General features: G+C 39.5%; 1 protein-coding gene across 6 annotated transcripts in view; it reads left to right on the forward strand.

Annotated features, from left to right (window-relative positions):
* Window positions 1–11,394: 11,394 nt before the first annotated feature.
* ascc3 (activating signal cointegrator 1 complex subunit 3) overlaps window positions 11,395–16,095 on the forward strand; it is a 240,917-nt gene continuing 236,216 nt past the window's right edge. The window contains exons 1-2 of one of the 6 annotated variants that reach the window (XM_035420116.1): window positions 11,395–11,589; window positions 13,022–13,183. In XM_035420116.1, coding sequence (XP_035276007.1) covers window positions 13,097–13,183 — 87 coding nt within the window. In that variant the 5' untranslated portion in view covers window positions 11,395–11,589; window positions 13,022–13,096. Of the gene's footprint in view, window positions 11,590–11,758; window positions 11,871–12,004; window positions 12,212–12,538; window positions 12,558–13,021; window positions 13,184–16,095 lie in introns of those variants that run through there. The other 5 variants (XM_035420134.1, XM_035420106.1, XM_035420097.1 and 2 more) reach the window with 5 other exon arrangements.

Consider the following 16,095-nt stretch of genomic DNA (forward strand, 5'->3'; position numbering starts at 1 on the left):
GAATGAACATAATCGCATACAGTAGTGTGCAGCTGCAACTGTCTGCTTTTTTTTTGGGGGGGGGGGGGGTGCAGGGATATTTATGGACTAATTTAAATTTGAAAGATGTATTTCCATTATTGATGTTTTGTAGAAGTCATGTAAACAAACAGGCCTCTTTTCTTAAGAAACTTTATTTCATTTTTTTCACAGTACGCAGATGAGAAAACATGCCTGCATGCAGATCAGTTCCAGTACACTGTTTTACATGGGATGATACAAATTGTTGAACATTTAGAACACTTTGTGGTTTTCATCCAAACAATGAAATGATGCAATGAATATGATCACCATTGCCAGACAAATACCACAAATTGGTAGTGATCACTGCAACTGGAAAAGACCACAACATGGCTAACACATTCTTAATTTGCATCCACACTGGTAAATAAATCACTTATTTATTTATTTATTTATTTTCCTATTTATTTATTTACTGCAAAATTAAAGTAACCCAAGACACAGCAAAATATGTTAATACAACATATAGTTTTAAGAATATCTGAATATGTACAAGCAAGGAATTCGTGTTTTTTTTCATAGTGTGCTTTTCTGTACTGCAGCTGAATTGTAGATCAAAAAAGGTGACACAGCCTCTCTAAAGGCGAATACCCTTTTTCACACAGCCATCACTGAAAGCCTAATAACTGCAGCTTCAGAAGGTAGCATATTTCTGATTCTTTTATTGTAGTGGAGAATCCAGTGTTATATGGAAACGTGCATCTCTATGATACAAACCTTCGAATGGCTCTCATGAACTTGAAAAGCATCATTACCCTCATGGGGTTTTACAAATGGTCATTCACTGCAGTCGGATGTAATGCATTCTTACCAAATGACTTTGCTTTTGCAATATCCCTGTCTTAACCATTACAACGACTCAAATGGCTATAACACATTAATAACACATGTATACAGAGCATAACTGTGAAGGGAATGTAATATGTGGAAGCTAAAAACCATTAAATATTATTATTCTCATCTTTGACAGCATTTATTATTGTGATGATTATTTTCTCTTTTCTCTTTTTCTTTAAGTGGCAAAAATTTAAAAACCTTTTTAAGGTTTCAAAATGATGGGACCTGTTGACAGAGCTTTTTTTTGAGTTAATGAATAAATCATGACTTTCATTGTTGTGGAAGAGGAAGTTGTCACAGAGTGCATTAAAGTTTTTTTTTAAAGTCCATTGTGTGCTGCCATAAGATGCAGGATAAGTCATTTAAGAGAAAAAGCAATTCCTTTTGAGGGCTTCATTCATATTAAAATGATGATGGTAGGCTTTAGAGGATATAAACCACAGACAAGCATTTCCATAATAAAATAACAACAATTTAGAATTAATAGCATGAGGCTCAATTTAATTCAAGGCTGGCGAGAACAATGTCAGCACTTCTGTACAGGGGCCAGATTTTTCTGAGTCCTTCGGGGGGGGGGGGGGGGGGGGGGGGGGGGGCTTTTGGAGGGGCAGACAAGATTTTCTTTCTTGATTGGGGCCCCCTCTTTATTGAAATTAATTTTGTCCTCGTCGTACCCTGTGACTCTTAAGACATTACACTGCGAAATGAGGTTTGGGAGCTGGACAGACCATACAGCCTTCAAATCATTGACAGCATAGCCTCTCAAAAATCGATTTGGTGGTTTCACTAAGGTTTCGGGGGGGGCATGGACTCCGCACTCTCATCAGTATCTGAGGCACATAGAAGGTATCACAGGCCAATGCTCAGAAAAAGTCTCTAACACTGTATTTTACCACTGATTTTGTAGGATAGACGATGGCCAGCTCTTTACGTCGAACAGAAGAGTTCAAGTTAGGCACATTTCATGAATATTGACAATTCTGATCATGGTCTGTGCTTCTTCCCCATTTTGAATATTCATAATCTGTAATTTTGTATCCAAAACTCACATTACAAATCAGAAACTGTCTAAGAACTGTCTAAATTCAGGATCAATTCTCACCAATTCTCACCATATAATCAGGATCAAATGTATTGCGCGAAAGTCCATCCCTTCGTGTGTGTGCATGTAGGCAAAACTGGATCTGGTCTCAGTGTTTTAATTCTGTAAAAAGTGCTCACATGCACTTAAAAACCAGTTCATTAGAAACACACATAGATGCTGATTCAGACAAAGTTACTGAAATCCTGTATGACCTGCAAAAGGCAGGAAGCCAAAACTGTCCTGTAAGCTTACCATTATCAGTAATTGCTTCTGCTTTCCTGAACCTTGCATTGTATGGACGAAGGAATATTTAAATAAAGCTTGGGTAAATTCATGTAATCAAAAATATTGACTGAATAGCAGCCACAATTAAATAAATAGTACACCTGAGATAGAAACAGATAAGCACAATGATAATAGTTCTTGTCATTTTTCCCTGTGTGACCTCCCATGACCCCAAGTCAGACCTCATAATTCCCACTCCCTCCCAACCCCAGTTAAAATCATCCAGTAACGGTAACCAATAAATCAATTTTTATGTCTATAAAGCATTTGCAAAGGGTATTTGTCGCTAGCACTTCACAATATATCCCAGCCTAAATCCCCACAAAGCAAGAATTCAATTAACACTTGACCACACCCACACCTTCAAATGTATGCCTTGGTTTCCTTGAATCACAGAGAGGGACTGTTTGTGTATTGTTCCAATCCCTTTGTTCTTATGAATAATGTTTTTGTTTTCCCTGTTTTGAGGCGACAACATAAAAAAGATTCTGGGGAGTGATGATTATTTTCTACAGAGCAGACATACAGCTTGTTTGTTTATTAGTGCACACTCTCAGTAATGTGTGAATGTGGCTGTACTACTTTGTTAAGAATAAGCTTTGAAAAATAGAACAATAAATCCTTTAAATGTGTGGATAGAGCTATTTTACACAGGATAAACATACCTATTGCAGTAATAGATAACCATTAGCATTTGTATAGGATCTCAGGATCAAAGGGTGCTTTAGAATTAAGAGGGGAACTGGATTCAAACAGCACCGATTTGCAGCAGCACCCATCTGGGCGATGCACAGTAGCCTCCCTCTCCTTGTCTCTCATCCTCATAGAGCTCTCTGCTACCTTTGACAGTGTTAAACACCAGCAACTGCTCGCCACCATAAGGTAATTGAGGATCTCTGGGCCTGTGCTTTCATGGTCAGACTGTACTTATTAGGTACTGTGATAGGGTCTCTGGCTTCACCATGGACCGTCTATACCGGGGTTCCCCAGGGCTTTATCCTGGGTTCTGTCCTCTTCTTCCACACCAGATTGCTTGGCTTAATCAGCACATCCCACAACTACTCCTGCTATTCTTATACTAATGAGACTGAACTCTATATCTTTTTCCCATCATCTGCCATTCAGATTGAGGCATGCATCTCTGCTTGCCTCGCTGACATCTCCAGTCAGATGTTTGCTCATCAGCTCAAGCTAAACTTTGACAAGACCAAACTGCTCTTTTCCCCTGGAAAATCCTGCCTTCTGCAGGACCTCTCCATCTCCACTGAGGACACCACAATGACCACTGTACAGACCACCAGGAATTACAGTGTGTCAGATCCAGAATGCTGCAGCTCTTGTTTTCAGCCTCCTCAAATTTCCCCATGTCACCCCCCTTCTGCGTTCCCTCCACTGGCTCCCTGTTGCTGCGCATTAAACTTTGGTGTTGTCACATATGGCTGCTAATGAAGCTGCACTCCTCCCATACCTTCGGACCATGGTCCAGCCCTACACCCCAAGTCATGCTTCCTGTTCTGCTGCCACCAAGTGCCTTACTCTTCCCCCCTAACTCTCTTCTCCCTGCTGTCAATGGGTTACGTCACAGTGACTTGGTCCATATTTTTTCTACAGACTATGTTTCAAACTCAGCTCCTCGCTTCCTCCCGGTGAAAGATACATCGGTGTTTCCTACTGGGGAAGTCTTTTCACATTTCTGGTGGACATCATCCTGCTCACACCCACAGAGACTGAAAGGCAATCCCACAGAACCTGACATTCAAACTTTAGAAAGCGGAGATGGCTGAGAACTTGAATTCCTCCAATTGTGCAGGATAGCCTATTTAACCAAATTTGTCTGTGGCTCAGGAGAATTTTAGGAAAGCAAGAATGCCTACAGCGAATAACAAAATGCCAGTTTGTTTTTTTTTGGCTCATATCCTAGAGACAAATTTGGCTATTTAAGTCAGGGAAGCAGGTTTATTTATTTGCTTGTACATAAATGTTACTTAAATGGGCATGACTCACATAAATAAGCATGGCAGCCACCATTATTTCAGCATGTGAAGATGCATGAATACATTTATTCAACCAACTGTTTTCAAAGGACATATTTATTACCAACAAGTATGATTTCAGATGTTACAGTGGGATATAATTGTTTCTCAATGGGAATATTGGGGAACAACAACTTATATAATATGAAGCGACATATCTGTTTCACTAATCTACGTAATCTATGGTCAGATGTTGGGATTCTGGAATTACTGTAAACTATGTTTGTACACTGAGAGGTTTACTATCTAGTGTTGCTGATAACATATTAATTAGTGTCTTGATGTAAACTGCAATGTCAGGTTCATGTTTGTACAGGCTAAGGTAGCCAGCAAACTTACTATTTTGTTGCTTTAAATGGACTGACCATGTGTAAGATCTGTGATTGGCCATGGGACTATTTGTGAGCTCAGCAAAATATAATGATCATGAAAGGGCAATTTCATCAATTGTGAACATCAGCTTTGATGATGAAGAAGCAGATTTGCTGTTTTCTTCAGGCCTCCTCGCCCTCTCCTTTCCGCCACTTCCCTCCTCCCCCATCGTTCCTCCACATATTTTGGGAAGGAGACCAGTGGTAGTGGGGGAGTGGAGGAAAGGAGGTGAAGAGTAAAAAGTATGCAAAGTTATGCATTCACGTTTATTCACCACATTACCATTCCAGTTCGCCAGAAGGTATCCTGAGAGTTAGGAAAGAACCTTAACTAAACAAAGTTTTAATTTAAAAAGTGCGTAGTGTTTGTGAATGTTTTAATGACTGTGTTTGTGGAAAATATGTGTTCATTGTTTTGGGAGAGTGAGTTCACTGTTTGTTCTGAGAGGGACAGGCTTGGGGATTTAAGCTGGGGTATTCTACTGCTCAAAGTGTGGCAGTCTTATGAGAGCTGGACTAGGGGTAAGATGTTGTGATGGCTTAAGAGTGTAACCGGCAACAATGATTAGCTATTCATTTCTTTAGTATAGTTTTTTCGGTGTGTGTGTTTTGTCCTGCACCTGCCATATCAGTTTTTTCCCCTGGATTCAGAATGTTTATAAATACTGAGTGTGACACACAGTAAATAATTCTTGTACTTCTTCTTGTACTATGGGAATACATAGTAAATATTACTACCAAAATTCACCACTTTTTTGTGGACACACATCAGACCTCATCTGACCACACTCTGTGCTGTGTGACAGGCATAGTGTGGAATCTGCAGGATGGTGCTGAAACATAGTGGGAGCAGACCAAAGGAAAAAACTGAAAAGTAAAATCCATTCAAAAACCCCACAACATACAATAATTTATCCTTCACCATCAGAATTGCAAAAAAAAAAAAAAAACCATGGAATTTTCATTTTTTTCTCCCGTTTCACAAGGACAAGCACAGTGCTGTAGCACAAGTATGGCCCTGTAACCCTTGGAACTGTACTAGCCATGTTTGAGTGTATTTTTCTGAACCATGAATGATTTGCATAGACATACAGAATGTGTGTACATATTGTCTTCCTTAGAATGATCTCAGCTTTAAGTATAAATATTGAATGTCCGTGTTCACTAATAGCAGGTGAGTGCTATTGAAGTAATTTCTTCTCTGCACATACATGCTTTTTCCCCAGCAAGCTTTTATGGCTGGTCTGTGGCAGAGGACACTGCTTGTTTCTTCAATTTGAATGCCTCTGTCTTTCTAGCTTCTCCCTGAGCAAATGAGTACAAGATTGATTGGTCATGGCATGGAACATTTTGTGTTATTCAGGGTCAGGGGCCTTCTAAATAAAGAGCCCTCCTTCATAACAAAGGATGTGGATGTGGATGCTGTTACTGCATGGTGATCTGTTCAAAGTCACAGCTGAACCAAAACACATCTTGCACATTGCTTCATGCATCTTGGTTTACTGCTGTCTGGACCAGCGAGCATGCCACAGCTTTCCTCAGCAATGACATCTTAACTCCCTGATAAAGAGAACTCCATATGGCTAAAATGCTTTGCCAAGCTGTGGGGTCTCAAGTTGCAACAAACACCTTCACAGAACAACAAATGATAGGGAGAGCCCAACTTTAACTTAATGAAGGAGAACTATTGTTGGGTTTTCATGTCTAAAGATGATTATTAGTATTCTCTTGGGTTTTTGAAATAGGTATTTCGGAAATACCTCTTCCAAATTGGGTCTTGGAGCCATGGGAGCAGAGGGCCTTGGAGGGCAAAGGTGCTTTCCTGCCAATTTTGTCCTATATACCCACTCCACACACTTCCACTACTGCTTCCAAAATGAATAAAATGTGCACCCAAGTGATAAATTATTGAGGTACATTTCATTAAGACTTGACTGTTTCCTGGGATGGGTAAACTGGGTGTAACAGGGTGACTGAACGAAAGTCCTTCCCCTATGGTTCCACCAACTGTCCTGCTTTTGTTTTGAAAGGCACTGATAGAGAGAGAAAGAGAGAAAGAGAGAGAGAGAGAGAGAGAGAGATTAAGGTTACCTCATGCCAGAAATACAAAATGACTTTGCCTGTGGTAAAGTCGAAGCCTGTGACTCACTTACAATTAGGTTAGTGTTAAATACATGTGAGTGTGTACTGACACCTCTCACATACGTTATTCTGTAATGAGAAGGCAGAGAAACACACGGAAGAATGACACTTTGAGTTGTGCCCTTCACTTAGATTCAGGAAAAATATGTATTCATACAGTAAAATCAGCAAATCTAACTTTAATGGCCTCTTAGTGAACAGAAACAAGCAGGTGCAGCCTTGAAATGTGGAAAAATATTCAGTCACAGAAAGAACAGAAGTGACTCATGTCCCCAACCTAAACCACACTCTCTTCTATCTGATGTTACATCTCATTCTCATCAATTTCTCAAGAAAATGATTCACTTCTGCGCTAGCCTCTCTTCCCATCAATTCTTTTGCACTTTATTGCTTTATCAACATTTATCTGTATTCTGTCAGATGCAAAGGAATGCACACAAAAACAACATGACCTAAGATGGGAGATAACTGTAAACTAATTTCATTTAAGCCTCGAGCCTTCAGCTTTTCATGACCTTATCTCTTTTAAAACAACCTATGGAAACATAAACCTCTTGTACTCTCTCTGAGAGTAATGTACCCACATCCTAAAATCAGGCTAATTTTTATTTCCCCTTTCCCCTCGCAAGACTGTTGATCCACTGGGTGTTTTATAACAGGGTTAATGCATTGACTGATCTCCAGCATATTGTTAATCCCCACGGGGGAAGTAAAACTTGCATATTTATGCATATCAGTTGGGAGAGTTCCATTAAGAATAGTTAAAGAGGTGCAGGAACCTTCACCTATATTATTATTCTATGATTGGGATTAGGATTAGCTGGATCTTTTGATGAGGCTGCGCTTTAGATTAAAAATCAATGGATATATGGCACAGCTGAACATTGTCCCTGTCAGGCACACTAATCTGCAACTATAGGAAGCCACGTTTTCCCTTCGCATTAAATACAGCTCAAATACAATATGCATTAAGAAGCAAGGTGGCATTAGACCTGAACTCAAAATGAATATTTAAAGGGTACTTTTACATCTTGATTCTGGGAATTTTTTTTAACTTAAGATGGTACTGTAATGCATAAATTTGCATATTATAATCATTGCTGTGTGCATCAGTCCATGTGCCTAAATGGACAAAAACAGCTTGCTACGGTAGATTACTCACCTGCCAGATGGGAGGCACATTTTGGAAAAAGATGGCCTGGACCGTACCGCTATTATTAAAGGCAGCATCCACCAAACAGCCATATTTAGATATGCCTAGTAAAATATGTGCAATTCCTACTGAAGGTATGAAAAAGCCCCATCAGTTATGATAACCTAGTCCTGCCTGTGCTTTGTTACATGCACTCAGTTATTAAATTCTAAAAATGCAGAATGCAAGCCCTCAGAAGTAACTCAGTTAAATTTAGTGTTTGTACCAGCGCATCTCATTTTATTCAATGAAATCTGCACTAACAGACTCGTGCATTTATTTATTAGGACAAGACTTTATTGGTTAGTATTACTTGAAATAAAAATACAGGGATGCCACGTGTCATACAAATGGGAGGTAAAATGTGGAAATGTAAGAAAATGATGTCTTAGCCAGGATACTTCTGAATATTGCGGCTGGCTGACAATGCCAATAGTAGCGCTGTGAAAATGAGAGGGAACATTTCAGATAGAAGCAGGCCATATTTTTATTATTAATGTGAATTTGTAGTAAAAACCTTCCTAATTGCATCATTGCTTTTTGTCTTTTGGTTCTGACCCATCACCTGGTTTATTTGTGCCCTGATTTCATTTAAAATATGCTGTCCTGTGACAAATTTAACTGCTTAACTTTGGACTTTATCCATTTTAAAGTTTAAGAGCATGTGTATAATGGGTAGCAAGTGCTAGAATGACATGCATATCGTTCAATTTAAAATACTTTTAGGTACACCCGCTCATTAACACAAATAGCCTGCTCCTCCAAACAGTGAATCATGTGGCAGGAATTCAATATATAAAGCATGCAGACATGGTGAAGATGTTTAGCTGTTGTTTAACCAAACATTAGAATGGGCAATGTGTGTGATTAGAGCAGCAATACTGTAGGCAAAAACACTTTGTTAATCAGAGAGGTCAGAGGAAAATGGAAAGACTCATTCAAGCTAATGGAACAGCAGTTTACAACAGTGGAGTGTTGAAAGGCATCTCAGAATGCACAACACATCAAACCTTCATGCAGATAGGCCACAGCAGCAGAAGACCAAGCCGGTTTCCAGTCCTGTCAGCCAAGAACAAGAAGATGAGGCTACAGTAGGAACATGGTCACCAAAACTGGATGATTGAAGATAGGGAAAAACATCACCTTGTCTGACAAATCTTGCTTCAACATGTAGATGGCAGGGACAGATTTAGGCAAAAATGAATCAGTGGATCCATCCTCCCTTGTGTCAACAATATAGGCTGCTGGTGGTGCTTTAATGGTGTAGGGGATGTTTTCTTGGCACACATTAGGCCCATTAATACCAACTGAGCATCATTTGAATGCCACAGCATGCCTTCGCATTGTTGCTGACCCTGGGCATCCCTTTATGACCACAAGGCTACCCTTTTTCAAACAGATACTTCAAGCAGGGTAATACACCACATAACGAAGTACACATCATGTCAAGCCGGTTCCACAAATATGACAGACTTCAGTTTAGTCAAATGGCCTGCACCTTCCACAGATCTCAATCTAATAGTGTACCTTTGGGATGAGGTGGAATGGAATTCAATGTGAATGTGGCCAAAACACCCACAAAAACTGCATGATGCTGTTGAGTCAGCAAGGATCAAAATCCCTCAGGAATGTTTCCTGCACCTTGTAGAATCCATGCTGCAAAGAATCCAGGCTGTTCTGAAAGCAAAAGAGGGGTCCTACCCGATACTAGATAGGTACCGCTCATAAGGTCACCTACAGAGTATAATGCCTACAGAGTGATTGTGTGCGCACGCACATACACACACACACTTTTCAACCAACCAGGGCATTTCTGTCAAAACAGAAAAATTTTCTACTCTTAATTCTAACATTTCACTACCACTAAAACCTGTTTCTGCATTCCACTGCCATCACGATCTGAGGGAATGATCCTAAACTGTTCCTTTCTTAAAATTTTCTGTCCATTTTTGTGAATAGCAGTTGATATGTTGACAGAAAGCACTGACCACGGCTATGATTTTAGATAAAATTACATATCCTGCATGGTTCATGATATTGCCTTGAAAGGTATCCCTTGCAGCACAATGTAGACCTGAGGCAACACAAAGAAAACTGCTGTTGTCCAATATATAGCTAAACAAATATGGAAAAACTATCCATTATGCATCTTTAAAGGTTCATACACAAGAACATATTTTTATGGTAAAGTAGTTTTCAACTAAACAGGCTACATACAGAACTTTAACGCACCGTTTCACCAGACCATTTGCTCCTCAGCACTGCTTCCTGAAAGAAAGTCCCTCCCCCAATTGTTACATCAGTCATACTTCAGCACCTCATTGGACTGATTGCAGCCATGCCATGAAACACTACTATACGTAAAAAACAAAATACTTGGCGGTGGTGTTAAGGCCAAAATGTTTCTGTTGCCTGAGGGCAACTCTGTACAGTAGAGGGATATACACTCACCGGCTACTTTATTAGGTACACCTTGCTAGTACAGGGTTTGTCTTCTGCTGCTGTAGCCCATCTGCTTCAAGGTTGTGCATTCAGAGATGCTCTTCTGTATACCTTGGTTGTAACAAGTGGTTATTTGAGTTACTGTTGCCTTTCTATCAGCTCAAACCAGTCTGGCCATTCTCCTCTGACCATTGCCATCAACAAGGCATTTTTGCCCAGATAACTGCCACTCACTGGATATTTTCTTTTTTTTTTGGACCACTCTCTGTAAACCCTAGAGATGATTGTGCGTGAAAATCCCAGTAGGTCAGCAGTTTCTGAAATACTCAAACCAGCCAGTCTGGCACAACCATGCCGCTTTCAAAGTCACTTAAATCACCTTTCTTCCCCATTCTGATGCTTAGTTTGAACTTCAGCAGATTGTCTTGACCATGTCTACATGCCTAAATGCATTGAGTTGCTGCCACGTGATTGGCTGATTAGATATTTGCATTAACAAGCATTGAACAGGTGTGCCTAATAAAGTGGCCGGTGAGTGTACATTTATAATTACATCACTTGGTTTTGGGTTTTGTTATGCTATTCTAAAAAAAAGAAAATGTATGCACATTAAAAATAATAATATAATTACAGGTGCTGTGGCTAATAGCAACTGCTAAATTAATGTAATGGCATGGATATGGAATGGGATGATGAAAGATACCTGCACGCTGTATTAAATTATACATTCTGATAAAAAAATAAAAATAAAAAAAACCTTCCTGATATACACACCCACACATAGGTATGTTCCCTTACTTTGTTGAGTCTGTATGCCTGGCTCAGCACTGCAGGTGGAACTGATTTGAGGGCTTGATTGTCTGATGATGCACACCTGTGTCTACCTAATAGCCAAGTGAATAAAGCCTGAAGACACTTCAGTTTGAGGGAGTTTTTAGAGATTCTGTTTGCTTCCTTATATTTTTACAATTTGCAGCTACCTTGTTTTGTTTACATTTTGTGTTGGTATCTTTCTGTTGTAGGATGCAGGTGGTCAGGCAATTTATTTTCTTTCTTGTTTCAACACCTTTTTAGATAGTTAGGTCAGATTAGGAAGGACATTTGCTGGAAGACTCACTCCTTTTGCTTTTCCCTGGTAGCAAGGTTTAGTACTGTCCTTTCTTTTAGCTAAGGAGTAGCCTAGCGCTATAGAAAATAATGTTTTGAATAAATAATTACTAAGTAATAAGTAATTACTTGCAGTATGTTTATAGTTAATCACCTCGCATTTATATCTTAATTGTAGAGGGGAGAACTAAACTAATTCTATATTGTATTAAGTCGCTTGCTATCAAATAAAAAATAAAATAAAAAATTAAAAGATGTGTAGCTCATTAACTTAATCTTCAAAAGATTTCAGAAACTGCTTTCTACACTCCATTATAGTGAGTACAAAGTTTCGATGATAGATTATTGCTGTCTCCCGTTCATTCGTAAATTCGTCTTCCTTGTGCATTGTATGTCTGGATAATGTAGTCTCTAGGCAATAGACGCTTCGAAAAAGTATATCGGACTTCATTTTCAGAAATACAAGTCCCATATTGCTCAGCGGTTTTTCCACCGCCAGCGTTTGTATCATACTCGCCACTTTAGCAAGTGAGCGTACCGTGGGCTGAATGTGAGTTTCAATATAATACTGACGACTTCATTATATGCTAGTTTAACCATTCTCTCCTGCGTTTATTTGTGTGCAAGCCATGCGATTGTCGGAGTCGAAAGAGGCTTGGTAGTTTTACCTATGTTTTCCATCTGTATTTCCTTCGGAGGCAACTTTACCCAGCAAAATGATTAATTCTACTGTATTGTACATTTCCCTTAACGTTAGCTGATTATGGGTATTTTCTTTCGAATAATCTAATAACCACAGCAGCCACGCGTGGAAAAGATAAACCAAATACTGCCAATACAAACGTTGTCTATTGTACATATGTCGATAGTTTCAGATCTCCTCACCCGGAGGCCTTTTCTGTTTGATTACATCAAGGACTCGACCACAGAACTAATTAGCCAACATGCTACTTTAACGTGACATGGCACATTTCAGCAGTTTCAGAACAATTCGATAGTTATAGGTATGCATGCGTACCCATGTGTCAAACGACACGGCCTAAATGCCGGGTTTAGAAGCTAGAAAATCAAACGGTAACGTTAATATACAGTAAGACAAGCGAGTCTGTTATGGACCGATAACTAGCTAGCTTGTACTGTTGGGTTTGCTAAATTAAGGCACACGTGCGACGTGGCACAGCTAAATACTAGTAGCTTGGCACTTAGTAGCTGGCTAGTAACGTTATAGCATAGTTACCCAACAATCCCTGATTTTTGAAAAGCGGATTAGCTACCAGATTTCCGCTAAAACGTGGACAATGTTTTCACAGAACCTGTCAATTTGTTAGCTAGCGAACGAAATGCATGGGTCACGTTTAGCAATGATCAAGTGTGTTCTCAAAGTTGTTTTATCCTGTATGTGGATGGGTGTGGGGATGCATGTCATGTAGTTATTCTAGCTAAACTTTTGTATTCCACCTTTCTTCAGACTGGGCTTGACTTGCCCTGACATTGGCACGAGGACACCGCTTTTACATCCTATGGATCACTGAGCGAGGAACCGATGGCTCCACCGCGGCTCACCGGTGCACTCCGCTCCTTCTCAAATGTCAGCAAGCAGGACTATACAGAGGACATCTACGATTTGAAGGCGAGTCTAGCCAGTTACTTTCAAAAGCGAAGCCGTCATTGCTGGTCATATATTGTAAGAACTATTTGAATAAGGGCCGGAGTCCCACTACACACACGCGCGCGCACGCATGCATACCTAGCCAGTTATGGGAGTCAGCTAATTGGACCATGTCTATATTCCAACCCGTATGAAAAGGTAAAATGCAGAAACTCTATATTTAAACATACAAAAACCACTTCACGTGAGTTATTATTCCCGTTACTGTGCTTACTGTACGGTGCTCTCCCGCTACAACCCGTTGACTGGTACAATATGGTTACCATGACCTGCATCGCAGCCAGGTGACAACCTACAATAAGAAGTGGCAAATCTAATTGTTTTTGCCAGGCCATAGGAGACCAAAATGAACACTGATATACACTGTTCCTTGTGAAACTTCTCCAACCTTTTGTGCATAATCTCCATTTATAATCTGTACTTTGCTTTCTTCCTGGTGTTCTGTATTGGTTTTAACTGCTTTTTGAACCAACTGGCCATGCACTCATGGATTCCATATATTTTGTTCTGATCCAGCCAGTGTAACAACAGTTACCAGGGCATCAACCAAAAACTCATTACAGTTTTTCTGTGTTAGGAGAATGCAAATGCCCAAAGTTCAACATCCGAATTCAATGAAGTATTACATTTTGGTGTGAATATGATGCGTAAATCTGCTGGCTATTTAGTGACCCCAGACAGATTACAGTTATGGAAAGGATCCTAGGACCAATTAATTGTAGCCAAATTTGAAATGCTTAAGAGAAATAAACACTTTCAAATGGATAACAGTATGGAGCTGTACAAACAGAACATACATTTCTTTTTAATGTTCTTTATGAAATTCAGAGGTTATTCAGATGATTTTAGTGTAGCCAATCGAACAAGAACAAGTTCTTTCCTTGAAAGAACGTGAAACATTATCATTCACAAGGCTCTTCTGACTCTTTCTTGCAGACCACCACATCTATATTGCTGGAGTAGTTTCATAAAATAAATATTGATCAGTTGTTCTTTGACTTACCATAGAGTTTAATTGCTGGTTTGTGGGGTCAGATTTTGATGGCTGGTAGCAACACATTTGTTTGGCTGCGTTCTGTTTCCCTGCACTTGGATGCCTTTCAGAATGTGTTGTTACCCATGAAACACCTCCTATCCTTTTCCATAGGCCACAGGAAGGTCTGACAGTTTAGAACGTAGGCTGCATTTCATCCCTTCGCCATATTTCTAGTAAAACCTTTTTTCAGCTCCACCAGGAACTTATTTTTTCCTCATTATTTCTATTTTCTACATCGTCAGATTGAATATTATGCTGAGTTTTTCCCTCTTTTGGTGGGAAACCATAGTAACGCCACTTGGTGATAGTATTTGTTCTATACGTTGTCATGGTTACATGTTAAAATAAATAAACCAGCATCCGCACTGAAAACAGATGCACTTTGCAATAAATTTATGGCAAAAATGAGATGTGCCGGGGGAAAAACATGCAAATGGTTTGGCATAAGCCCTCTTCAGAGCGTGTCCACCAGGTGTATCTGGATGTTAAAATTGTTTTGCCCTCTGTCTTTCATTTTGTCAATAAATGTATCCCAATTTACATCTGTTATGGGTGCAGACCAAATAATATTTTGAAATGTTTGGCAATACACGTTTTTTTAACCAGTTTGGTTTACTTTCTTTTCAACGGCTCTGTCTGTAGGATGGCAGTGCAGTATAATTTGTAAGGAACAGGGCTTGTAACCTAAAAGTTGTATTTCTGTTCTCGGGTAGGACCCTGCCATTGTGCCTTTCAGTAAGGTACTTAAAGCGCTTCAGTGTATATCCAGCTGTATAAACTGATACTGTGTAAAAATGTAAAACGTGGAAGGCTCAATGGCAATAATGTAGTGTAACAGACAAGCAAGTCCTGTTTTATTACGTTATGCTGGAATTCAGTTTTTCAACTACAACACTGACTATAAATAAGTTATTTTCATGAGCTGTTGTAAAGGACATTTTTGTTGAGCAAAAGGTCCGAAGATGTGTCCTGTTGGCAAAGAAGTGACATACGACCGGTTATCTTGGCTTTATTTAGTCTGTTCCTTTTTAAAAAAAAATGCAGAATGTGTCCTTTGCTCTGGTGGTTTGTGGTGTTGGATCATATAATTAGCATGATTTTGAAACCACATTTATGGTTACATATTGATTGTTTGTTTTTCATTTTATTTAAAGTGAGAGAACTGTGACTTTTGTATCATGGAAATTCAAATTGTGTCCAGACTGGTCCGCTCATGCTGGTGCTCTGGCGATCATATCGCCACATTTGGTGATCCCGGGCCATTCCTATCCTCAAACCCTGCGGTGTTATCGTATGCTGGCAAACTCAACGTGATCATTTGCTTGTATTCATTGATTTGCTGTGGGATTAGAGACATTGATGACTAAGTTACAAAAGTCTGTACTTCAAAGCTCCCATAAATGGCACTGTAAATGCTCAAACAGCGTACACTGTATTACACTGTATTGTTAATGGGAAAAAATGCAAGGTGATTACCTCAGCGTACAATTTTGTCGCCCACATTTGTGTAACTTGGTGTTCACTGAAGTTATTCAGGTTAATTTATCGCATATTGCTCACAGCAGTTGTTTTCCAACCCTCTGGTAATAAGTCCAGCTCAATATAATAAGTCCTAACTATAAATAAATATGGCTATCCTTGAAGTCAGGCAGCCATTTGATCTTGGATTTCTCTTCCTGAAACACTGGCATGTTTGATACAGGATTCTGCAGCATCTAATAAAATGCATGCATGTTTCAACCTTTTTCAGTATTTAAGGCACTGCAGATGTGCCCACCCACTGCCAGCCCCCCAATCTCACTATTTCATTGCAATACACAATATTATCATCAGCCAA

This window comes from Anguilla anguilla, chromosome 1, assembly GCF_013347855.1.
Source record: "Anguilla anguilla isolate fAngAng1 chromosome 1, fAngAng1.pri, whole genome shotgun sequence".
Taxonomy (NCBI): domain Eukaryota; kingdom Metazoa; phylum Chordata; class Actinopteri; order Anguilliformes; family Anguillidae; genus Anguilla; species Anguilla anguilla.